Here is a 26,443-nt window from a genome sequence, read left to right as displayed (position 1 = left end):
TGTGTGATGGATTGATCATAGATACATCATTGAATATATGCTTCTTTGTCGACATGATGAAGTCAATCTCGTTTTTAGTTGCACCGTCGGGATTCATCCAGGTCCACTTTCTGTGCTCGCGTTTCTTGAAAAAGGAGTTCATCATGTAGAGTCCCTCCTGCTCCAAGAAACCAGCCAGTAGGTGGCCCCGGTGGTTCCGAATTCCAACTCCAAATTGTCCCACTCTCACCTCTTCACCATCTCTCTTACCCAGTTTCGCGTTGAAGTCCCCCATGACAACGGTGAAGTAGGTTTTGAAGCTATGCATGGCTTTCGAAATATCCTCATAATAGCCTCCACCTCGTCGTCGAAGTGTGTCGAAGTCGGCGCATACACCTGTATGACCTTCAACGAGTACCTCTTGGATACTCTGAGTATAAGGTACGCCACCCTGGCCCACACACTCTCGATCTTCACTACGTTGTTCACGAGAGACTTGTGGACGATGAACCCGACACCTCCCTGGGACTGTTGGTCGCCCTCCGGAAATAAAGCAAGTTGCCGGACTTCAGCGTTATCGTGTCCTCCCCCTATCTTCGGACTTCAGATAACCCTATGATATCCCAGCGCAACTTGCTCAATCCTTCCTCCAGTTCCACTATCTTTTCGTCGGTCCGCAGTGTAAGCGTATTATATGTTGCCAGGGCCAGGAGCCGTCGATGGTGGTAGCCGGACCTTTGCCGGAGATTCTTAGCACCCCTGACCCCGCTAATACCCTGGCCGCTACCATAACCAGGGCACCGGGGGTCGCCGGAACCTCGGGGCCGTGGTTTATGTGACTTTTTCATGGGGGGTGAATGCCGTAATCGCCACGCTTGGCATGCGGGTTGGCGATCGCAGTATCTCCACCGCACTCAAGGGACGCTGCTGCCCGTCCTCCGGTGGTCTTGGTCGTAGTTTAAGGACATACCCGGGTCCGGGTTTGCAAATTGCAGGCATCTTTCTCAGTCACTCTAATTACGCCTTCATTGGAGTAAAAGAAAGATCCCCGCAATTTCCAAACTTTGGTTTTCGCGGTAGGCCCCCGGGTCTAACAAGTTTGTGATATATTCAACGCAACGAGTGGCGATTCAATTTTAAACACGACCGAAGAAGGGAGAACTTTTAGATCTGACATCTCTTCCGCTCCGCATTATTTTTTACGGATAAAATTTCGCCGATTCTGGCCTGTTAACAATATTATTAGTTGACTTCGTCTAAAAAAAGGAATATTAGGTCTAGGTACCTACCTACTTACTTAAGAAATACTTTCAACGGAAAATACCTACCTATTTTAATTTAATTTATATTTTTTTAATGGCTTATTATCTGAATCCCTTCGTATTCTAATGTTTCTTGTAGCTTATTAATTATCATATTAACAGCAACGGCTTTAAGCAATATAGTACCCCATATTTACTTGAAAGTTCATTGTTTTCGAGATATTTGGCATTAAAGTGAACAATTAAAAAAAAACTGGTTTTGTAGCCATAACTTTCGGGTTCATTACTTAATTCGTTTAAAATTAAATTCCTAGACACGTTTTTCGAGACGCCCAAGACGAACTCAAATATGTAGATTTCGTATATGTAAGATTCTTCACAGCAATCTAGAATAGTTACGAAAAAAGAGTTTTTTTGACAATGTTTAAAAAAAAAACACAAATAAGTAGGTATTCATTTCCTTCAAAATCCGGTAGACGAAAATGAAGATAAACGATTGAAGAACCGAATGTCTTATAATTCTATCTGTAGTGCAAAAGAAGGAGATACCTACGATTCAAAACTTGACAATCGATGAGACAGCTCCGAACTACTGACAGACAGGCTGATATCGTCTGGCGAACTGGGGCCAAATTCGACACGTACAACTGTCAGATTTCGCATCCACGTCAAATCAACAGTTGATTTTATTGCATACTGAGTGTTGATTCCATCAACGGTGGATAATATCATTTGGTACAACCAAAACTCAACTCTAAACTAAGGGTGGTTCGGTTTGGTTTGCTTGTCACCCTAACTGTGGATTGTTAATGTCAAATTTTGACATTGTACGTATTCGAGAACTTATGATTTTTCCCAGATCAACGGGAGATCAACACGATACGTCAAACGTCGCTTGTCGAATAGGGGTCCTGGTAAGTAATCTGTGGCCCCCTTTAGATCCGTTTTCGACTTTTCTCCAAAACACTTCCCATAATAAAAGGGCGAAAGCGCCGCCAGTTGTTTTTTAGGGTTCCGTGCCTCAAAAGGAAAAAACGGAATCCTTATAGGATCACTCGTGCGTCTGTTTGTCCGTCTGTCACAGCCTATTTTCTCGGAAACTACTGGACCAATTAAGTTGAAATTTGGTACACTTATGTAAATTAGTGACCCAAAGACGAACATGTAATGTAAACATTGAATTTTAAACAATTTAAACATAGGGGCCACTTTTGGGGGGTAAATGAGAAAGATAAAAAATAAAGTTTTTCAAACTATAATATTGAAAGTGCTCATTTTGAGAATTTCAAATATATTTTTTCTATAATTTAAAAAACAATAGGTTAGAAGTTTATTAAGAAAATAGCCAATAAATTACCATCCCCCCTCCCCTTTTTTCCGCAACACAGTTTTCTGTGCTCTAAAATTTTTGCAACTACTGGGCCTAAAATTTTGAAAAAAATACACAAAATAGTTCTTTACCTATAGATGACAAAAAAAACTATTAGAAATGTCCAGTCAAGCGTGAGTCGGACTTAATGTACGGAACCCTTGGAACGCGAGTCCGACTCGCACTAGGCCGGTTTCTTTCGTAATACACGCATGTACGGACGAACCCTTCATTATGCGTGGTCTGACACGCTCTTGGCTGGTTTCATCATTCAGTATTTATATAGTAATAGGACCTTTCTAGACTTAAAAATCACATCAAATCACATTTTAACGATGTTAACGAGTACGTACAGTCAGCAGCAAAAGTTGCTAAATGGGCGAGTAGTTAAAAATTAAATTGACACGCTCTTATTCTCTTAACAATAAAGTCACGTTAAGACCATTTTGAACACCTGGCCCGCTTAGCAACTTCTGCTGCTGACTGAACTAGGGAATTTCCCCACCCTACCTACAAGATCCTGTTTACCTATATCGATTGTTTCCTGAAAATTGTTACCTAATTTATAATTCCTTTCATGCTGGTTTAATTACCTATTGTTAGACAGTTTATTATTTCTTGGTTAGACATGACATGGCTAGATTGGCTAGCTAGCAATAGCAACTAACCTAAAAGTTTAGCACTAGCACTCGCAAAATTAAATATGTACGACTCTTTTGTTTTTTATTTGTCGTAAACTGTGCGAATAATAGTAATTAAGAAAATTACATCTAACAGTTGGACTAAACAACTAGCACATGTGTAGTAGATAGGACATCTATCTACCTACTTCTTTGTGTATCAATCATCTAAGATTAAGTTATCTATCTCTATTTTAGATGGATTTCCACCTAATTAAATTTAGATACATTTTACCAAATACAGATAAAGCACAAATTGAAAAAAGCTTAGGTAAGTAAGTAATGTTAATTTATTTCACTCCCAGTAAATTTCGCTAGAAACCTACGTAACATTACGGCAGCCGGCAACATCACGTGTCTCTTGAGCTATAAATACATTTCCACTATTATCGGATTTAACAAACTGTGGCACAAATAATTACTCTTATGATGTACATATGCGATTTTAATAAAAAAATATAATGTTAAGGGCACTTACCTCCTTTAGTGGGCGTTCTGTGGGAGGAATGCTGAGCACGGTAACCTTTGATCATTTCATAGTCTCCAGAGTCACGCCTTAGGGGGAACTGGAGTTCCAAAATGTGGTCACAGGGTTGCATCAGTTTCAGGATACCAGACACTTTCTTCTTCTTCTCTTCGACGGGAACTCTTGATTTCATGTCTTCTACTAATTTGTCTTCAACTACCTGACAGGCCCTATGGAAGAAATACTCCACCATGTCAAAGAACCTCGGATTTGCACTTGTAGGAACATCCTTAAGCCTCTCAGGTATTTCATGGCTGGCGTAAGTTCGGCAGCAGAGAACGTTCGCAGCGGCAGGCACGATTCTGACCATGTTGGCTGCTTCATTTTTTAAAGGCGGAGCTACGGATTTAGCAATATTTTTAAGGTGTAACATTTTGACTGATTTTATTAAGTACTAAAGTCGGGTTAGGTCGCCTTTTAAAATGTTAAAATACACAAAAATATGGTGTGATGTTACTTGTTACAGTGACGACCCGCCCCGACGGATTCGACCACTGAATTGAATGAACTTAGTCGCAGACGATAAAAAAACAAGGACTTGCCGGCTGCCGCAGGTAGTGAAGACATAGACTTAATAATATATAAAGACGGAGCCTCAGCGAGCTGTCACTGTTGCCACTTTTGTTTAGTGTACGATTAACAATGTGGCCCACGTTGCTGTAGCCATGTCGATAAAGTCATATCGATAAACTATCGACATTTCTTGCAATTTTAATTTGACTTCAAAGGCTTAACGATACATAAAATGACCAAAAACGCTTTTATTCTTTATTGTGGTTATCAGATCACAATTTTATAGTCACGCCCCAGCAGGGAACCAAGGGAAAGTTCCGATATTTAATTAAAATACATAAATACCTCCTAAAATAGGTGTTCCGCAATAATTGAATTATATTATAATATATTCATTATCTATTAGCATTTCAATTATGTTTATGTTTAACGAAGATATTGAAGCTTCAATTAATCGCTATTTCGTTCCGCTGTGTAGCGTTTATCGATATATAACATGATTAATATCGACTTTTCACATCCCTAAAAGAGCACACATATACGCTTTTACGCACACATACACAGCCTGGGCGCATCAAGAAAGGCAACACTTGATTTGAAGTCCACCTTGTCAACAGTATGGTTGTCCTTTTTTGACAAACGGCATTTTAAAAGAGCGAGGAGAGAGAAATGATACTAGTTGCTGCGTCGTGAAAGAGAACAGAAAAGGTTGGGCCCTTGAGTGAAGAGCTTTGATGCGGATTTTTTGTCTCGCTTCAAATAACGATCGAAAAAGCGACGAGACGCGTTGGACGTTGCGTAAGCATACGTAGTAGTGAAAAAATAAAAATACTTACATGTTGAAAAAACAACGCTTTATAGCTTATATGAAATAAACTTGATGAATATATAAAACATGGCCTCAATAATATGTCATTATAAATCTAAATTAATAATTGAAAATTTAATCAGTCCATTAACCATAAGGCCCCATTCGCACGACAGCTTAAAAAGCGTTGCGTTAAAACCCGACGTTGGCGCTTTTTTACCGTTTCCAATATTTGTGTTCATATGAACGCTTAAAAATCACTTGTAAGTCGTACTGCCACGTACGCATCTCAGCAAAGCCATACTTTATTTGCTTTTACGATGTATTATTTGAATATAGCTTGAATATTTCAGGAATTTGTAAGCATAAGTTGACATTTTTAAGGTGAAACTAATAATAATCTTGACGATTGACACCAAAAATTGACAGTTGACAGCCAACTGACAGCAGCGCCGGCGCTTTTTTAACGCTTGTGAGAACAGATACACGGAGTTCCGTATGCTCTATTCAATTTGACGCCAACGCTCAACGCCGAAAATCGAACAGTGCTCGATAAAAAAGCGCCGCGCTTAAAAACCGCCTTCGTGTGAATACATAAATACATGGTTATCCATTTGCGTCATTCAAACGCTTTTTTAACGCGCGTTGAAAAAGCTGCCGTGCGAACGGGGCCTAACATAATAAAAATATTGATGCGCTAACGCGTAAATAAAAGTACATTTCGGACCGCTTCGTCAAGGTGCCCGCGTAATTTGCTACATATTTGCATCCCTTGTTAATTAACGGCAACCGTATAAGTTCATCTCTTTCACATACACTCTGACGTTTAATTGATAAAAAAAGTTATACTATATCAGTTATACTTGTTTATTTTGTTGTGACGTTTGAGTGAATCGTATCATTAAAGAATTTCTCAAAATAACTTAGAAATTAAAGTTCATACATGTATTCTACGCATTTGGCCAAAATTAGACAAACAAATGACTTGTCTGTTTAAACAAAGAGATCGCGCAACGCGCAAAAGATTTACTGTCTTGTGCTGTCTGTACGATTCAACCAAAATAAAACTACTTACTTGAAATGATTTAATGTGAGAAAATAGTTAAATTTTATTATTGTGCTAATCTAAATATTGTGTTATCTTACTTATCTTTTACTTGTTTTAGTTAACATCGTCGGAACACAGCAGGATGGTGTCTGGAGACGAAAACAACTATGACTTAATTGAGCATCTACCGGATGAAATTATAATATTAATCTTTAAAAACCTTCCACTGGAATCAATACTGACCTGTGAGAATGTATGCAAGCGTTGGAGAAAATTGTCTCGAGATGCATCGTTGTGGAGACATATTGTCATTGTTTATTCAGGGAAGCCTGGCCAAAGTGAAGTAAGTGAGCGCAATCTGGAAATCATATCAACCCACGGCAAGTATATATATTGCTTAAAATTGCAGTATGTATACAGCTATGCCACTATAAAATCCATTACAGCTAACTGTGACTATATTACTTCACTGGAATTAGTGATGTGCCGAGTTACAAAAGAATTTGAAGAGGATATTTTGAGATGGCCAAATCTTAAAAAACTAAATTTAAGGAATTCTTTACTGATGACCAGCAAGGATGACTTGATAGTGAAATATGATTACTTTAAGGAGTTAAATTATTTAGCCCTATCAGACTTTGGATTAAACCCATTTAATTGTGATACTTTATTGAATTGTGATCATTTAAGTCATATATTGATAGAGAAAATTAAAGATATGGATGTAGATTATATAAAAAAGTTAATAATATCCAAACAAAATATGCTGGTCACATTTCACATATATGGAGGTGACGCAGTGGATGATAAATGCCTCGCCCTGCTGGCACAGTGTCCAGCTCTCAAGGACCTGGCAATAATAAGATGTGAGAACCTTACCGATGTTGGTTTGTTAGCACTTTCCAACCTGAGGACAATACAACATTTACAAATATGGAATAACACTAACTTTACTGAATTAGCACTACTGAAAACATTGGGCAGCAACATTTTCATAAAGCTGGAAAGTCTTAGTCTTTCTAGGATAAAAAATATTACACCAGTAATAGTGGATATCATTTCGGAATATTATAAAAATCTTAAATTTCTGGCTTTGTACCAATGTCCACATATTGTAATGACTGATTATGAAAAGCAGCTAAAATCAAAATTTAGAAATATAGATGTGGTCCTATATTGACAAAAGCATACTATTGTAAGATATACTGTTTTTATGTAGGTTTTTTAGTGTTCCGTACAAAACTTTGTTCACGGAACACTTAACTTAATAATAGGGAGTGTGCATGAACTATAGGGGGCAGCATTGGAGATAATCCACATCTCATATCAGTTATGTATTTTTCCTGTTTTGTATTTTTTTTTTCAAATCTAATCTTTATCATGCAGCGGGGCGGTAGCACAGACCGTCGCGCGAGTATCACGCTCTCGTCCTGCTTGCACTGTATGGGATAAAGGTGCATGGTTGACTGTAGTTTGTAGAGCCAAGCACCGCTACTGCCCTGCTGTAGTGACCAGTGATCGGTCAAATCATCGCAAAACCATCAAAAACCATTTATATCTCAATATAGGACAAGATTTATTAAACTCATATTATGTAGTATCTTTATAAAATTTCCAGATTATAAGTACTCAAAAATTGCAGTTCAAATTGTAAAAAAAATTGTATCATGTTCCATACTATATTTATTTTTATGATAAATTGATCGAACTCTGGTAGTGACAAAGCCTTTAGTGTCACTGTATTGTTGGACACAGCAAACCTACATTCAAACTGGATGTTCCATCTAGGTAACTGATATAGTGCAAAACATTACCATAAAGGACATCATGCTGGAATTGCAGTTTTAGCTATTTTAAAAAGAACACCTGAAGAAAGAGATGCATAATGAGTGAGATGTCGTTCAAGATCATAATATTATTACACCTCAGCAGTATGGCCTAGTCGGAACATCCAATTATATTGTAAGATCTGTCATTGGGTAGTCTGTGCGGAAAGAGAAGAGTCGAGTTCCACGACTCTTAATTCTCTTTCCGAACAGACTCTAGATCATGTAGGTATGTCTCATATTGATACCTACAAACAAACACGAAAATAAATAGCAGCAGCCAACTTTTAAGCTTTTATATTGTTTGTTATTGTGGCTGTCACTTTCTTGCAGTCTGTAAAAACGTAATGTGGTTTAATCATCATAGCCTTTTTCTCATCTGACACATAGTTTTAAAAGAACTGAAATTGTGTTTCAAAAAATAAGTAGCTACAGTCGTAAGCATCTGCTGTTGTTATACCTATCTAGGAGATTTATATATATATTATATAATTAATAAAATAATTTAACTAAACTAATTATTTTTTTTGCTGTAATGGAACAGTAGTAAAGAGAAAGCATGGCATTCAAATTCATTTAGTATAATTACCTTAATTTATAATGGCATTTTCATAAATCAATGGGATATGGTAGAGTCGACTACAAAGAGATGTAAGTATCCACTTTTTCACCTAACTGCTTTGTAATAAAGTGAAAAAAATAATGGATACTTACATCTCTTTGTAGTTGACTGTACAATGTACATACAATGTAGAAGACAGTTTGTAATGCGGAATATTTTCAACAATTTTGCAACCACCCTTGGTTCCAAAGAAGTTTTCGTATATATGTCACTAAGGGCCACTTGTTCCACTCACTAACCCGGGGGTTAACCAGTTAAACCTGGAGTTACCATGGTTACCAGTACAATTTGACACTGGATTAACGGTTTAACCGGTTAACCCCGGGTTAGTGGGATGGTGCAAGTGGCGCTTAAACATGAATTACAATAGTGGTATTTATTCATATCTAATTAAAAGTAAATATATACAGGGTGTTTGGTACATCGTTTTCCAAATTAAAACGGCAGATAGCTTGAGTCATTTGCTATCTTCTCAGGCCTAGAAAAACAAAATTGGCCATGGTTTTTTTTACTACTACGCAAGTAAAAATTTGAAATTTACGAAAAACTGTCATAGAAGTGAACATTTTTTTTTGCACCAAATTAAAAATGTATAGGCCTGAGAAGATAGCAAATGACTCAACCTATCTGCCGTTTTAATTTGGCAAACGATGTACCAAACACCCTGTATAATATTGAAGTATCCTCAACTGTTTGTAATTCAATTGAAGTTAAAAAGTATAAATGCAATTATCGCACGGCTCATGTAAGTACGTATGCAAATAGCATTAGAAAACCAAAGAAGCCTCAGTTCTATAAAATTGAAAATGTTTTTCTTAAATATGTATAATCTTCAATTATTTTTAAAATGTAAAAAAAGAACTCAACTTAAGGCAATGGGTATGTTTGGTCATTTATAAAATATCAGGAGCTGTTTTTTAACATTACTTTGCCCAATAGGTTTATTAGGTAACTGTGCTATTTCTAACTGTCAATTGTTACACAAGTTCGCAATCAGATAAAATTATTTACATAAATATTGAAATATTTACAGTAGACAGACAGTTTCATGCTAGGCACATGTTTGATACAAATATGCAACATTTACAATGACATTAATTCTCGTAACTGCTGTTGTAACTAGGTTATATATAACTAAGTAGTATTTAAATCAATTAGGATTTAATAATAGAATTCAACAAATTAGAATTGTGATGACTTATAGTTGGGCCGACAGAAATTGTCTACGAGTTTTAGTTTATTTTACTACCTTAAATACCTACTTACCTGCAATAAATGTTATGGGGTCTACAGATAAAACGATCTACCACTAATTATCACTACTGATATTTGTTGTCTACTTTTTGCTTGTAGTTCATGTCCAACATAACAGTGATTAGATAGTTAGGTCTATATACCCCATGTGCAGCATTGATAATAAATCAAATATATGGGCCTACATCACAACATTTTATGTTTTCTTGAAAACATATCACAGCAACCCTATTCATTTGGTACCTATGTTTTAGTTAGATATTCCATTTGATTTTTATACCAAAGACAAACCTTTTGTCCTAATAAAATAACACAAAAACATTTTTAAAATGTTATATCTACTTAAAATCCTTAGAATATAAATATAGGTAATAAAGATGCTGGTTTAGTTTCTTACCATAAGGTTTGCTTGTCATGGCCAGAGACTACTAAATATTCAAGACCCTTCATACATCACCGCGTTGCTCGCGTGCCTCAATAATGTAGGTGGCGCTAGTTACATTTTCTATTTTAGCATAATAATATTTGGCCCCGCCTTCAATGCCTAAGATTCTCGATAGGGGTTGTCAGTCTCCTTTATTTACTAGACTCTGCCATAACCTTAAGAACCCGTTGCTAAGATACACAAGATTGATAAGGATAACTAAAATGCATTATTTAATGAAATATTTTTATGTCAGGCGCCTGTTTCTCAAAAGTTTTTAACTTTTAATGCAAGCGGAGGTCACTTTTTGACAGCTTTTGTTAGAAAGTGACTTCCACTTGTATTACAAGTTACAAGCTTTTGAGAAACGGGTCCCTGTGCCCTGTTTATCAAATGCCTGTAACTTGTAATACAAGTGGAAGTCCCTTTCTAACAAAAGCTGTCAAAAAGGGACTTCCACTTATATTACAAGTTACAAGCTTTTGATAAACAGGGCACTGATCTACTTAATTAATGACGCTATAGGGGATGGAGACAAGCAAATCCAAAAATGAAGCTTACATTACATAATCGTTCGGAAGAAAATAAAACTATTAATAATTACCTTAATTTAAGGTAGGTACCTACTTGTTCAATTTAAAAAAAACTTGTACGTACACTGCTTATTTTTGGTTTCACTAAGGAACAATAATTCGACGCGTACAAGATAACTAGTGCTAACTCGAAACAGACTGACGGAGCCAACATTTACCCTTTAATTTTTTTTTAATTCAAATATATGTAACGTTTCGCAGTATATTGGTGATGTCACGGAAAGAGTTGCCAATAACAAAAAAAATATTTTATGTTGCATTGTTTCTTGTACAACAATCTGCAAACAGGTGGAGCGTCTAAATTGCATAAATACTTGCATATATTTTTTTTAAATCGGTATGGTCTCCGTGGGCTAGTTTAAGAGTAGCTTTAGATTCGAGGGAAAATAGCATCCTTCTATATTAGAGGCCATTTTCGTTCACAGCAAGGAGAAAATTGATAGCAAAGTTTCATTGGTTGTATAAGGGTGGTATTCCACTTGTCAAATGTGCATTGCGTCTCACTTTTCACTAAGCAAAATGTGAGACGCAAATACCACCTTAAGATGTGTAAAGTCTAAGAACAAACCGTGCCCTAAGTTTGACGGCCGAAGATGAGGCCATTGTACGGCGCTATATATTCGGTGGTACTAAATCTTATGAAAACCATAGTTACTCTATAATGTACGCGGCTGAAAAGTTCATCTACATCAGTAGTAAAGCTAGGAGCGCGAATTGGTCTTAGATCTTTATACATGCTATACAATAAATGAATCTTTGGTTCACAGTGATGCAAATGATTTTTACAAATGAATGCCGAGGGAAAAAAAGAGTTCGAAATTTACTTAGAATTATAATAAATAGACATAATGTTTACGGAACGGTCGACTTTTCTTGTTAAACACGCATCTGAGAAAGTCTATAAATAATATGCTCCAAAACATACCATCGATCCACACATAGTACAACCCGCCTAAGAGAACTACGGAGGGATCACTCGAAATGTGCGTTTTAAGCGGGAAAGCGTAATATTAAAACAAGTCGTGACCAATAATTCGACCGGCTCCCGTGGGAACCGGTCGAAATCGGAAATTATGAGAGTCACAGTATTAAGGAGGTTTTACTATATTTCGCCGAAGAGGAACCTTACAAAATTACAGTTTTAAGAACGAACCGCGGCGAAGCGCCAAAAGAAAAGTCGATCGGCCCCCGGGCGGGAGCATGAGTCGCACGGACGGGGGGCGGGCGCGCTCATCGCTTGCGGCCGCGCATGAACTGCAGCGCCTTGGCCATGAGCGGCGCCTTCTTGGGCTTGAGCTGTGCGCCCGCCGGCAGCACGGGCGCCGGGCCGGCGCGCGCGCCGCCGCGCAGCACGTTGGGCGCGGCCGCCAGCGCCGCCACGCGCGCCGCCGGGCTCGCCGACGCCGCGAACGCCGTGCCGTGCTGCGCCTGCACACCACACACGCACAATGTTACCTATATTACAGAACTGCCGGACTAAATATGCGCGGACCGGATGCCCGCGAGCGTAGTCTGAAGCCCGGGGCATATCTTTTTTAAACAGCTTTAAAACAAGAAAAACCCTAGGTAGGAGATGCCGTAGGTATGCCGTTACGTTAAGAGTACTACGTTAGAAATCATTATTATCCATTTGTTGTAAAAAAAATGGTTTAAGCACAATTTTGATTGAGCTTAAATTGTTCCTAATATTATTTTCAATTCTACTTAACGATAACTTTTATTGTTTACCAGTTTCATTAATAAAACCCAAACGGATGGAACAAACCTCGTTCCGTTCAAATTAGAAATATCCAAGTAATAATTTAAAAAACATTAGCAGCAAACAATTTCTTTTTATTACGCTTAATCTGTAAAAGCAATATTTATTAAAGTAGGCTTAGCACGGGAGCAACAGCGCCCGCGAGTTAAGAAGTTTATCTATTACTTTATAAGCAAAACACATATATTAGATTTCAAATATACCTGTTTCCTAGCAATATTGCGCGGCGGTTTCACTACGGAATCCACGTACGCCATCTTAGTTTGCTTGATGGGCGCCTTCTTGGCTTCTTGAGTCATTCTGATATTGGCGGTTAGAGACTTGAGTTTATCTTCCTGCTCCTCTTGACATCTCTGTAAAGCAAATTGGACGTCAGTTAACACTTTAACCATTTGACATTCCTTTCTAGTCATTCGATTTCGAACCGTAATTCTTACAATAGAGATGCGTTTTTGTTTTAAGTATGATGGCAAGTATGTTGCCGCTACGGACTAAAAACTTAAAATATCTTTGTTTATGCAATTATTCCAAAAAGAGACATGAGTATACTATTTTGCATTCTACTCTTATTTGCCAGACTAGTATTACTTTCGCCTAACAGCGACATCTTCTTCAGCTCTCAAATTCAGGTACGATTTTTTTAGGCCTTAGACATTTTCTGGCGAGTGTGCATTGGATAGGACCAAATGGCGGGAAAGAAAGAGGAGGCCTATGCCCAGCAGTGGGACACTTATAGCTATTAAAAAAGCTTTCCTACTAATAATAATGCTTTGGTAACATCTAGGTAACATGGATGACGACTGATAGGGCTGTAGTTCATTTTATGGAGTTCCCGAATGTGAAGCCGAAATGTCGGTAAGCCACGAGCCAGATGTTGGACGACATTAAAAGACGACAGGGCCGACCTGGCATGGAACCGCCGGATTCGGAACAACATGGAAATGCATGAAAGCAAGAACAATTTCAAGTTGTATCAATTGTATCATACAGACCATGTACATCTCTCTCCACGCTTCCATCTCTTGTCTTTTCTTGTTACGGAAGTGTTTCTCGCAGAAAGCCTTCCACAAATGGTCGGTGTCCTCGGTGAGGTAGGGGTTGTGGTACTCCAGCATGAACAGCTGCTGCGGTGTGGCTTTGTCGACGATGGGCTTCAGTATCTCGTATGGCACGCCTCCGGTGAACTCGAGTGCTGGGAACACACGATAAAAAATTGACAGATGACAACATTGACAACCAAAACTCGCTAATTACTAACATAAGTTCAGAGCCACAGTGTACTTTCGGCAGAGTATGCTGACTTTCACCTCCTAACCCCAACCAATATTGTACCATGTTCTTAAAAATAAACTATTGATTGCCCAGTTATTTTCGCACCCTCGCGAGGACGTCATTGTCGATCAGGTGATGCAATACCTATATAATTAATTAAATAATTGTTTTCAAGTTTTTACGAATCATTCGTCAACTGAGAAGTACTCACCATCTATGTGCTCTTGGAGGACATGGACACAGAGCTCGTAAAGTGTGGGAATTTTTCCTATAACTTTGTTTCCGGAGTACACTTTAGTTCTGTAAACAAACATAACGGTTAAGACGCAAAAGTATATTGACTACATGGTTTTGAAGACATATCAATTCCGCGCTTTCCTCCGTCACCATATTGAAGAATACTCTTGTGTCAGTCAGAATAGGAGACATGTGCCATGATTAAGCACAGCTACGGGGGTGGCTATTAGAGACGAGAAAAAAGAACCGGCCAAGTGCGAGTCAGACTCGCGTTTCTATTACGGTTCCGTACTTAAGTCCGACTCACGCTTGACTGCACATTTCTAATAGGTTTCCTGTCATCTAGGTAAAGAACTATTTTGTGTATATTTTCAAAATTTTAGACCCAGTAGTTTCGGAGATAAAGGAGGGAGGGGGGTCATGGTCAGTTTTTGGCTTTTTTTGTATGTATTTTAATATTATAAAAAATATGTCCATCTTTGGGTCACTATTTCACATATGTGTACCAAATTTCAACTTAATTGGTCCAGTAGTTTCCGAGAAAATGTGCTGTGACAGACGGACAGACAGACAGACGCACGAGTGATCCTATAAGGGTTCCGTTTTTTTCTGTTGAGGTACGGAACCCTAAAAACTAAAAACCAAAGCAGATGGCGCTCCTGATCCTGAGGCGTTGTTGCACTAAAATGTTAATCAATGCATTCAATGCCCAAAAAACGAACAAGAGATTTCAGACAACCTGAAAAAGGTACATTTCGGTCAGTGATTTGATTTAAAAATCTATGCACTAAATAATCACCTTTGGTTCTTTGAAGATATGACTTGGCTCATGGCGTGTTCGTCGGTGAAGTGCGGCATGAGGCGGGGGGGCGGGCGCGGCCGGTAGTTGGGCGAGATCTCGGGCAGCGCGGAGATCTCCAGCGCCGGCAGCGGCGCTAGCTTCGCGCTCGGCGCGAGCAACGCCGCTGGGCTTAGCTGTCGAAACACGGATTTAACGTGAAACTTATGAAATTTAAATACAAATTTAGCTGGTCCGCTTGCTATAGAAGTTTGTAAGCAGGTGGGCCAACTAAATCTTCAGCTGACTGTTCATCATCCTCTTAGCGTTGTTACGCCTCGCTCAGGCCGTCTGGGGATTGCGTGCAAGAGGGTATTTTCCTACTAGTCAAATCAGTTACTTTTTTTAGAACAATCAAAACGATTTGCTAATATGGAATTTATATGAAACATTACATCGTGACCTCACGGTCAACTCGCATACTTTTTATATTTCTATCCGATTTATTAAAAAGAACTTGTGTTTAAAAATAACTCCAATTTGTGTTTATCTAATAATTCTCTGGTGCTTTATTTATTTGGTGCTGTAAAATAATTTATTTTAAATACAGTATAATACCCTATTATTATTTATTAGTACCTACTTAGTAGTAGTTGATGATGTGTAGTAATTGTTTAGTAAGCCAGAATGATAGCAAGACATTTATTTTTTTCTCGAATTCAACCTTACCCCGATTTTTTTATTTGTAGTTATGCTAATAAAATATTTAAACTAAATTAACTGTATGAGTTAGGGCCCCCCCACATCTGGCGTCTTTCGAGCGTCGGCGTCTACAATTCTATGGCCGCTGCTCGACGCAACGTCGACGCAACAGCGACGTCATTTTCCATAGCGCTGACCAGACGCCGACGCTCGAAAGACGCTGGATGAGGGAGGGGGGGGCGGCTTAAGTTAAAACGCGTACTTACATCATTATTGAATGTGTTGGGTGAAGACATTTCTTTTAAAGAAACTGATTTCTTTTTTGGCTTCACAGGACTAGCCATGCCCAGGGCTTCAGCAAAACTGGCACCTTTAAATTTAATAACAGTTTTTAAGATAGAAAGATAAATTATATTAACAAATTTTCGGAACTAAATATTTATAATGGTTGATGAAACTGTCCATAACTAATATCTAATACTAATGAGTAATGAATAGAAGAAAATAATAATATCTAAGAAAAATCAGTTCCTCAAGTTTGACAGCTGAAGTAGATAATGCTGAATGGCCCCACACATCATGTGATAACTCGGGTATAAAGTTAAAAGTTGATATTTGACATTACACTTCTTCCACTATCAATAAATCTGACAATATTAAAACAATGGGATAAATGTTCCAATGTGTAGGCCAAGGTACAATATAGGGCACTAAATGATATAATCTTATAAAAAAAATTGATTACCTGATCCACAATCAATACCATCATCACTATCCACAATATTGTTTGTTTGTGGTTTTGTCTTTGGTACAGCCACTTTACTGCTTGACTTCTCACTTTTGTGAGATGAAGAGGAACTTGAATTATGTTTAGACTTTTTCTCACTACTCCTGTCATCAACCTTGTTTTTATCTTTGCTGTCATTCTTGGATTTACTCTCATGTGATGACTTTTTCTCACTCTTATGGCTATGACTTGATTTTTCTTTAGAAGAACTACTCCTATCTTTACTTTTTTCAGTGCTAGACAAACTATGCTTTTCCTTAGAACTACTACTACTTTCTCTTGACTTGTGTTTTTGCATTTCTTTATCAGAAGAACTCTTTCTTGAGTTATGTTTTTCTTTGTCTGATTTATGAGACTGGCTGGAGTGTTTTTCAGATTTATTTTCACGCTTCTCATTCTTGTCATGTTTTTCTTTACTTCTATCAGACTTCTCTTTTTGTGAGCTGGACTTGTGGCTTTCAGAGGAACTTCTTTGTTTTTCAGAAGAATGACTATGCTTTTCAGAAGAACTCCTATGTTTTTCAGAGGAAGTCTTATGTTTACTAGACGAATTGCTGTCTTCTCTTTTCTTATCTTTTTCAGCACTATGATCAGATTTGTGTTTCTTCTCTGAACTACTTTCCTTGTCCATGGATTTAGTATGTTTATGTGAGCTCTGAGCCTTCTCACTAGACGAGGTTTTGCTAGATGGATTTCTTGAGTCCGAACTATGACTTTTAGAATGTCTCTCATTATCAGATAACTTTTTTGATGAGGATGTTTCTTTTTTAGGTTCCACATTATGGTTGTGCAAAGAATGATTTGTTGATGCAGATCTGTGGTTTTCAGAAGGTTCTATTTTTATTTTTTGATTAGTATTCCTATGATTTCTATCATCGCTTGAGGAATCAGACATCTCACTCTCACTGTCTGAGCTCTGTGAATCTTCCGAGTCATGATGATCATCACTTTCCGATGGTTCCTGCTTGACTTTAACTGGTCTTTTCTGGCTATTACTCTCACTGGAGCTTGAATATTTGGACTTTTTAGTGCTATAATCTTCTTCCTACAAGATTACAAAACATGAACTAAAATAAAAAGCTGTTTAGGATTGGAATCACATAAATAATTAAAAAAGAAACTGTTGATGCATTGAAAAATGATGCATAGTTTTTAGTACATACTTTACAAAGATTCTTATTACCCTCTCTGTTGTCTGCGAGCAAAAACATTATAGACTGTTGTTATAATGTACAGTCAACGGTAAAAATATGGGTGTACAAATCATTTCAAAAATATGTCCCATAACTCTTATGTCAGTGAATTAAGAACTATGGGACATATTTTTGAGTAAGTTGTCTACACCCATATTTTTACCGTTGACTGTACAATAGACAATTGTACACAATTGGCATCCTTATTTATGGTAGACAAATGCAATATTATGTTCAACTTATGTTGTATAGTGTGCTTATGCAAATAAACTTGTTTCCTTGCACTCTGTCCTATTTATACCTTTTTTGTAATACATGATGGACATTCTACAAAATGTTTAGCACAATAGTAATCTTTAACAATTTGCAAAATGCTTTAAATGTGAGGGCCTACATACATCATTAATACAAGTTAATTAGGCAATAAGGCTCTGGTAAAATGTAATAAGAAATAATGCTAACCTCACTGCTGTGATATTTCCTCTTGGTTCCACTTGTATTTCCATTTATCTGGGATCCGTCAGATTTATATGATCTTTCCGAGTCATCATTGTGCCTACTTCTAGACCGACTAGCACTGTCATCAGAATCTTTTCCATTTCCATGCCCATTGTAGTTAGTGGCTGATACAGGATAATTAAGCTCATTATTAAAATAATTTTCACACACACAAAGTGTATTTAACATCAGGCTGCACACATAACAATATTGACAACTAAATTTAAATAGTTACTATGAAAATATATACTATCTAAAATAGAAAAATAAACACAAGCATGCAGCTAGGATCTTGAGAGCTCACTGTCATTGTTTTGATCGGCTTCCTGGTCGCTTTCCTCAGATGCGACCATACATTTCCATTTGTTGACGAGAGCTCGCGCGGCCTGGCCCACAGTGCCCGGATCCTTGCGTAGCGCGTTCACGGTGCGACCCACGCCCGTCTCCTGCAGGTGCTGCACCGTCACTCCCAGCCCGAACAGTTTGTCGATCGACTTCAGAACCTGAACAATCAAAAACTCACCCTAAGCTACGTGTCCAACTGCCATATTACGTACTTAATCTCGCGATACAGGAATAACATTGTTAAATGGTTCAATGCTTGCCCTTTTTACGTCGGTATAGGTCATATTAGTTAAAACCGACGTAAGTGAAAATATAACTACGCAGTATGAAGACTGGGATTTTCCTTATTTTTCAAAAAAATAGGAAAGGATAGCCTGTAAACGCATACTCAGTTGCCACTCACTTTCTGCTCATCGTTTGGATATTTTTCTATGGCATGTTGATAATGTTTTACTAAATCGAGTACAGATGCCATAGCGTAATATAAGAAATAATTAGTCAACAATAGTGTTGATTTTTATCAATACAAAATGAACGACAGCTGGTAAAAGGACACCATTTTTGTCACACACACATGAACGTTAAATGAAATGAATTGTCAAGCCGACTGACGTCGCTGACGTCGGAGGACAATAGACAAGACCTTTAATTTTTTTACATTAATTAATGTGGTTTCGGATTCTAGTATTATGGCCGGGATACACGAAGCGAGATTTTTTTTTTGAAAATCGCTATTATATAAAGCACAGCATATATATATTATTATACTACTCTTTGATTCGAAATCGACTTCATAACGCGAGCGTTCGCGGCTTCGCGCCGCGATTCGCGCACGAGTGTGGACCGGACTCATCCGGCCATAAATAATCTGTTCTATTAGATGTTTTTTTGTTTGTTTCATGCCCTGGATACGAGACTTTTAAGATGTTCTGAAGAAATAAAGTGTAGCCATAATAAAAAAAAAGTTTAACGTTTAGTTATATAGATGGCGATATTTTTTTTTTCAAATAAAGGAAACGTCCAACGTTTATGGAATAGTACAGTCATTATATCCAAAAAACCGACCCTACCCGTGAATAATTAGTTCTTGGATTTTTTTTTCGTAGGTCCCTCGGGGGGGTCACTGGGAGTGTAAATTCAAAAAGTAGGCTGAATCAGGCTCCTGCGTATATTCGAAAAATGGTTTTTTTTTCCAAAAAAACGGTTTTTCTTCAATAACTCGGCCATTTTTGATTTTACAGTAAAACCGTAAGGACAAAAAGTATAGGAAATTTGATTCTCTACAAGTTAGTCCAGTCATTATATCCAAAAAACCGTCCCTTCCCGTGAATAATCAGTTCTTGGATTTTTTTTCGTACGTCCCTCGGGGGAATCACTGGGAGTGTAAATTCAAAAAGTAGACTGAATCAGGGTCCTGTGTATATTCGAAAAACGGTTTTTCTTGAATAACTCGGTCATTTTTGATTTTACAGTAAAACCGTGAGGACAAAAATTTTAGAAAATTTGATTCTCTACAAGTTTAGTCCTCACAATTTTTCTTCTAGGATCGATAGTTTGGAAATAAAATTTGAAAAAAGCGACAAATTTAAAATATTTTCAACATCTCGTTTATTTTCAACTTTACGACATAAATGAAGAGGACTAAACTTGTAGAGAATCAAATTATGAACAATTTTGGTTCCCACCTTTTTTCCCCCAAAATCGATATTTTAGAAATTAAACCTGAAAAACGCGACAAATTCGAAATATTATCATTATCTCCTATGTTCCACGCTTTACGGCATAAATGAAGGGAAACAAACTTGTAGGGGATCAAATTTTCAAAATTTTTGTCCTCATGGTTTTACTGTAAAATCAAAAACGACCGAGTTATTCAAGAAAAACCGTTTTTCTAATATACACAGGACCCTGATTCAGTCTACTTTTTGAATTTACACTCCCAGTGATTCCCCCGAGGGACGTACGAAAAAAAAATCCAAGAACTGATTATTCACGGGAAGGGTCGGTTTTTTGGATATAATGACTGGACTAACTTGTAGAGAATCAAATTTCCTACAATTTTTGTCCTTACGGTTTTACTGTAAAATCAAAAATGGCCGAGTTATTGAAGAAAAACCGTTTTTTTTGGAAAAAAACCATTTTTCGAATATACGCAGGAGCCTGATTCAGCCTACTTTTTGAATTTACACTCCCAGTGACCCCCCCGAGGGACCTACGAAAAAAAAATCCAAGAACTAATTATTCACGGGTCAAAATCTATAATGACTGTACTAGAAGGTAGAGATTACTTCTACACTCCATACAACGTTGTCTTATCTCTTTCCTCTCTTCGCTATTTTAAAAATGCCATTTGTCAAAAACGGACAACTATGGGAGTGGGACAACCATACAAGACGACCAACTTCAAATCAAAGTGTCGCCATCGCCATTTTGGTGGTTTCGGTGATTTCGGTGGTTTCGGTTGGTTAGAGATACCTTCCAAGCGAGCTGAGGGCCTACCGCGAACCACTGTCGACGTGTTGCCTCCCTGTCACACTTACGTACGAATTTACAAGTGCGACAGAAAGGCAACACGTCGAACGTGGTTCGCGGTAGGCCCTCTGTCACTGGGACCACTTTTGTTCAGTGTACGATTTAGTGTAGTAAACGAAGCAAGTTGTTGTATGGAGACCCATGCATTAATTTCTCAGTCGATGAAATTTTGCTTGGTTATTGTATAGTATGAGCCGAAACTAACATATAAATATCCAAAAAAAAACCACTCCTAAGTTAGGTATTTATACGTAAAAATACAAATCTGTTTATATATTGAACCGAGTAATTCCTCCTTCCAAAATTATTTTACCAAATAAGTTATTTGTATCAGTATGTGATACTAGAAAAAAATCTAAAACTTTTGTCAAACACGAGAATATTTTTTTTACGATAATTCCTTTTTTGGCGCTCATTTTCATCGGAAAATTGCTCTGCCATTTTTTCCTTCTTATATGATCTTAGAATATAATTTGGCGTAGTGGGTAAGAAAATCAAAAAAAAAATGCATACCCAAGTTTATGTATTTTAGAACTATAAAAAACTGAGAGTGGAAAATTTCTCAACCTGATTTCAATTTAAATATATACTAAGTAGTCACGTATATACTTAAATCCAAAATATCCAAAAGAACTGTCATCCCTTGTACACCCCGCTCCCTATACACTGCTCCCGATATGTTTAGTTTTGAATACGCTCGTTATTTTTTTGGATGTTTTTATAGTTGAATGGAAAGAAAACTGTGAACTTAATTCAATAAATAAAATGGATAGAGAAATTTTCCACAGCGAGTAAAAAGGCAATTTCTGAAAAAAAGTATAGTTACATGGTAAATTTTTTAGATTTTCAATTTGTATGTATAAATCGGCAATAAAATGGCATTCCAGTGAAAAAATTAGACTGAGCAATTTTCCGGTCCAAGCCACGCCAAAAAATTATATTTTGTTAATATTGGTATTTCTGCAGGGATTTTTTTTTGATATTTCATATATTGTTGCAATACGTTACATGAACATGTCCGGAGAAGAAAGTTTAAACGGAGCAATTTTCCGTAAAAAGATATTAACGATTTAAGACTTTAGGTATTTACTTAAATACTATTATTATTATTCTTTGGAAATTTATACAATACTTTTTATTTATTGATACTTTATCATACTGTAAAGCTTTTTCTGGCTGAGGAATTACTGCGGGGTCCACTACCTTTATTTACTACACTAATTAACAATGTACGATTAGCAAGGTGGGCCACCTTGCTGTAGCCATGTCGATAAAGTCATATCGATAAACTATCGACATGTCTTGCAATTTTAATTTTTCTTCAAAGGTTTAACGATACCTAAAATGAACAAAATGCTTTTATTCTTTATTGTGGTTATCAAATCACAATTTTATAGTCACGCCCCAGCAAGGAACCAAGGGAAAGTTCAGATATTTAATTAAAATACATAAATACCTACTAAAATATGTGTTCCGCAATAATTGAATTATTTTATTATTTATAATATATTCATTATCCATTAGCATTTCAGCTATGTTTATGTTTAACGAAGATATTGAAGCTTCAATTAATCGCTATTGCGTGCCGCTGTGTAGCGTTTATCGATATACAACATGATTAAAATCGACTTTTCACATCCCTAAAAGAGCACACATATACGTTTTTACGCACACATATACAACCTGGGTCTACCTAAAAAGGGGACACCTGGATTTGAAGTCCATCTTGTCAACAGTATAGTTGTCCTTTTTTGATAAACGGCATTTTTAAAAGAGCAAGAAGAGAGAAATTATACTACTAGTTGCTGCGCCGTCAAAGAGAACAGACAGCGTTGGGGCCTTGTTTCAAGCTGTGTAAAAACGTGTATGTGCGTTTTTAGGGATGTGAAAAGTCGATTTTTAATCAGATTATATATCGATAAACGCTACACAGCGGAACGAAATAGCTGCATGCTCAGACTAATAACGATGGCTGCATGTATGTATGCAAATTTTCAACTTCATCAGAAACCGTAGACATAGGTACTTACATATAAGTTAATAAAAATAAGCTTGTAAAATTCACGCTGCTATTTTACAGTTTCAACAGGTAATTAATATAAATATACAGTTCATCAAGCATTTTAACTTGAAATTGTATCGTTTTCTTATCAATCTATCTCCTCGTCGTTTTCTATGGAAAGCACCACTTGATCACCGATCAACCGTCATAGAAAATGACATGTCGGCCGCCTTGGCCCAGGCACGGCCCGGTCTAGCGTAACTCATCCTTTAGTTTCGAAAGATCTATCAATAAATAGGTATATATTTATTTATATTTCTGAACGATAACCATTTACTTACATTCACACTGGCAGTCTGCAAGCCACCCACGTAAATAAAATATATATAATATAACCGAATGTGACCGTACAATTGCACACAACACAGCTGTTCCTGGATCTGCAATGTTCAGTGTTCGCCGCAAGATTGTTATCACCGGGATCACACTAACAAGTAAACGCGAACTGGCAATGGGAGTGGGACCGTTGGTACCGAATTCAATACAGTGCGGAAGCGTTGGCGGTAATCTGCTCGCGCTGCGCCGCCAGATCGAGATATTTACTTGTATGCAAATGGCAGACCTTACCGTGCGACCGCCCGAACAAGCTGATGTGATAATACTCTGCGGACTCCATATAGAGTGATACTAACACGAGATACACGTGTAGATAAGGGCGATTGTCGGAGCCAACTGTAATAGAGACAAAGGGACAAGGCCCCATTGCGTTGCCGCGCCAACAACGGTATAGCTGTATGATGCTACAAGTCGTTATGGGACCCGTTTCTGCAATCAGAAAGCAATACAAACGATTCCAATGAAATGTATACTTACTGATGATTTCCAACTGCGACAAAAGCGTATAGATAGATAAAGTTACCTGCAAGTGATTACTTTCCTGTTCCATTGACAAGATGTATTAAAATACACCTGGTTCTAACATGATTAGATTACTTAAATACCTTCAACACTCAACAGACCTAAACTCTACCATTTATGGCCTATGTAAAGCATTTCTCTCTAACTCGTTTTGATGTTCTAGTAAGATGAATCCTTTTTATTTGTCGTAAAACTGGCTGGCATGTTCACATTAACGACTGCATGTTCAGATTAACGACTCTGCTTAGCACTTCATGAAATGTTCAAAGAGTCTGTTTGTGATGCACCTAGTACTGGAGCCAGCAGCAAAGGTTTGTAAAATAAATTGGAGAGGCGCAATTTATCAGCTCCAAGTTCTGAGTGCATTTTTTTACTGGTCTAGGATGAAATAATTTTTTTAAGTTAGGAATTTTAAGAACTTTTGGATAATGGTTGGAATTTTACTCAATCGATCGATTGTCATTTTTTTATCCAGTTTCATTTAAAGCTATGCGATGTTTAGGTACCTACTCCTCGGCTACGTGCTAGTATGCACCGATCTTGGAGGATATAACCAAACGGAGTAGCCATTAACAGGCGTTCCCCTGTCGAATATTTTCCCCTGGCGGCCAGTGGTCATACACGTTGTATGGACTGACGTTTATCTGACATGGCTATTTTTACGTTGCGAATACATTTGACGTGTACGCCAGTCAAATTAGATTTTTGCCAGGAATTATTTCCCAGCAAGATGGAAATCGTCTTAATACCTTCATTTGGTTTTAAAGGGTATAGCAGGATAGCCTTTAAAAAATTGCCCCCAGCGTTTTTGGGTCGAAACTATAACCAAACGATGCCTTTTGAGAAGGTACTACCCTTAGGTAGGTAATACCCTGCACAAAGTTTCATCCCTCTGTTACCCCCTGGGGTAAAAAACACCGAGTGAAAAACACCCGATTAACCTCGAAACTGTTTTATTTATTTCTTCCTAAACTATGAAAGTGACGAATTTCAAATTTTGTAAGTAGGTACAAATATTAATGAGACCAAAAAATAATTATTAAAAAAATATGACTATCTTTATGCTATCCGAGTTTGCTCCATTCCAGGAGTAAAAAAATGGTCGCCACTTTGAGTTTCTTTTTTTGGTAAAATCGTGTTATGATCCGATTTTTTTTACACCAGCGTCTCCACAACAACCTTATTGCTGGTAGTGACATTGTAATGATGGTGGGTTCCTTCTACGTCGAGTGGTTTTGTCAATCGAATGTAAAATGTATCTTCCAAGGCCCCAAAATTTATCCACACCTCCTGGGATGAAGGAAATTCGGATTATACGCATTTAGGACGAAATTCAGGTTTTTTAAATGATTTCTAGCTTGCTGGGAATTAATTCCTCAAAACGCTTTTTTTAGTTTGAGTGCTCCTCCCCCACAAAAATCGGCAGTTTTGTACAAAAATTACAGATAAGTTTTTTCCGTATGGCTATATCCTCCAAGGCACAAATAGCCAGAATAGCAAGGGTACGATCCGGTTATACAGCCTCACTTCCTGCGCGGACCTCATATCCTGATTGGCAGGGTAGCGCGTGCGCACTGGCCACCTATAATTTAGAACTGTGTATAAATAGGCACTTCAGAAACAAACAAGTGTGAAGGCCGCTAATGAGAGGAGTGTGTCACGGAGGTCTCGGTTACCTCCGGTTTGGATTTTGTAATATGTATGTAGTTTATATTTTATTTTTTTAAACAAGAATAAGTACCTACATAATATACCTAGAGTCTGTGCGGAAAGAGAAGAGTCGTGGCAGAAACGGGAACTAACATTTTAAATTTTATATGGCAATCAAACCTTTGACACCTGTCTTGTAAAAAGTAAACAAACTTCTGTCAATGTATATTTTTATTAACAAAAACCGCAAGTTTTATGTATAAAATATTTTCAAAACACGATAAAACCGTACATAAAACCACAAGGAAAATTATATTTAACATTGTTCGGTTTTGTCAGCGGGAAGAAAACGGCTAAAAGCCGACCATCGACTTACAAAAAGTCGCGGAACGTGTTTCCGCTATTCGCGGGTATTGATGTTGTATTTAATATTAAATAATTACCTATTTAATAAGCCCCCTAAGTAACTTGTCTCCGGTACATAATCGGTAAGTATATTCATTCAAAACATATTCAAAATATATTAATTTTCATAAATATGCAGGTCATTCATGATCTTTAAAATAACTTAGAAATAGTCTTAATACTTGCCATTTTATGCATATTTCTATGTAATTTCTTTTTCAGGATTGTGCAAAAGTACCTACGATATCTCGAATAAAAGACCGCTAAGTAGGTGATACGCAATAATTCGTAATCTAGGTACGTGCCGGATTCAAGCACATCCAGTTCAGATGAAGATAGTTCTATGAGTGTCCCTGGTTGTTTTGAAGCTAGCTCAAACATAAGTGACGTTGAATATTTTAATTCAGACTTCGATTACAAAGAATGAAACTTTTTCTAATAAAATATTTCTTTATTTGTAA

At 37.3% G+C, this 26,443-nt stretch overlaps 3 protein-coding genes across 5 annotated transcripts in view; 1 reads left to right on the top strand and 2 right to left on the bottom strand.

Moving 5' to 3' along the window:
• Window positions 1–4,344, bottom strand: part of LOC134675199 (glutamate dehydrogenase, mitochondrial) — a 39,515-nt gene extending 35,171 nt beyond the window's left edge. Inside the window, exon 1 of the mRNA XM_063533411.1 lies at window positions 3,769–4,344. Within this exon, the coding sequence (XP_063389481.1) occupies window positions 3,769–4,189 (421 nt within the window). The 5' untranslated portion in view covers window positions 4,190–4,344. The remainder of the gene's footprint in view (window positions 1–3,768) is intronic.
• A 1,655-nt stretch (window positions 4,345–5,999) lies between these two features.
• LOC134675436 (F-box/LRR-repeat protein 7-like) lies at window positions 6,000–10,081 on the top strand. 3 transcript variants are annotated; one of them, XR_010099743.1, is made up of 3 exons: window positions 6,000–6,227; window positions 6,304–7,419; window positions 7,460–10,081. XR_010099743.1 is itself a non-coding variant. In XM_063533716.1 (2 exons), the coding sequence occupies exon 2, from the start codon at window positions 6,328–6,330 to the stop codon at window positions 7,363–7,365; it is 1,038 nt and encodes a 345-aa protein (XP_063389786.1). In that variant the 5' UTR covers window positions 6,000–6,182; window positions 6,304–6,327; the 3' UTR covers window positions 7,366–10,081. The 3 variants fall into 3 exon arrangements, 2 of the variants coding, with proteins under 2 accessions (XP_063389786.1, XP_063389776.1); XM_063533716.1 differs by having other exon boundaries at window positions 6,000–6,182; window positions 6,304–10,081; XM_063533706.1 differs by having other exon boundaries at window positions 6,304–10,081.
• Window positions 10,082–12,126: 2,045 nt separating this feature from the next.
• LOC134675319 (transcription elongation factor B polypeptide 3) lies at window positions 12,127–19,053 on the bottom strand. The gene is made up of 10 exons (XM_063533528.1): window positions 18,879–19,053; window positions 18,435–18,633; window positions 18,095–18,255; window positions 16,398–17,484; window positions 15,919–16,022; window positions 14,972–15,147; window positions 14,147–14,235; window positions 13,656–13,855; window positions 12,867–13,016; window positions 12,127–12,332 (listed from the first exon to the last, which is right to left on the bottom strand). Exons 1-10 carry the CDS (start codon window positions 18,948–18,950, stop codon window positions 12,135–12,137), a joined length of 2,436 nt encoding a protein of 811 aa, XP_063389598.1. The 5' UTR covers window positions 18,951–19,053; the 3' UTR covers window positions 12,127–12,134.
• Window positions 19,054–26,443: the final 7,390 nt, after the last annotated feature.

Source organism: Cydia fagiglandana, chromosome 2, assembly GCF_963556715.1.
Source record: "Cydia fagiglandana chromosome 2, ilCydFagi1.1, whole genome shotgun sequence".
Classification (NCBI taxonomy): domain Eukaryota; kingdom Metazoa; phylum Arthropoda; class Insecta; order Lepidoptera; family Tortricidae; genus Cydia; species Cydia fagiglandana.
This window is presented reverse-complemented; position numbering and strand designations above follow the sequence as displayed.

Bases quoted from the DNA above. Each gene is read 5' to 3' on its own strand.
- LOC134675436 (XM_063533716.1), top strand. From the start codon at position 6,328: ATGGTGTCTGGAGACGAAAACAACTATGACTTAATTGAGCATCTACCG.
- LOC134675319 (XM_063533528.1), bottom strand. From the start codon at position 18,950: ATGGCATCTGTACTCGATTTAGTAAAACATTATCAACATGCCATAGAA. The intron at 15,148-15,918 runs GTAAGTACGCGT...GTGTTTCGACAG, and splicing joins CCAACACATTCAATAATGAT to CTAAGCCCAGCGGCGTTGCT. The intron at 12,333-12,866 runs GTATATTTGAAA...TGTGGTGTGCAG, and splicing joins GCAATATTGCTAGGAAACAG to GCGCAGCACGGCACGGCGTT.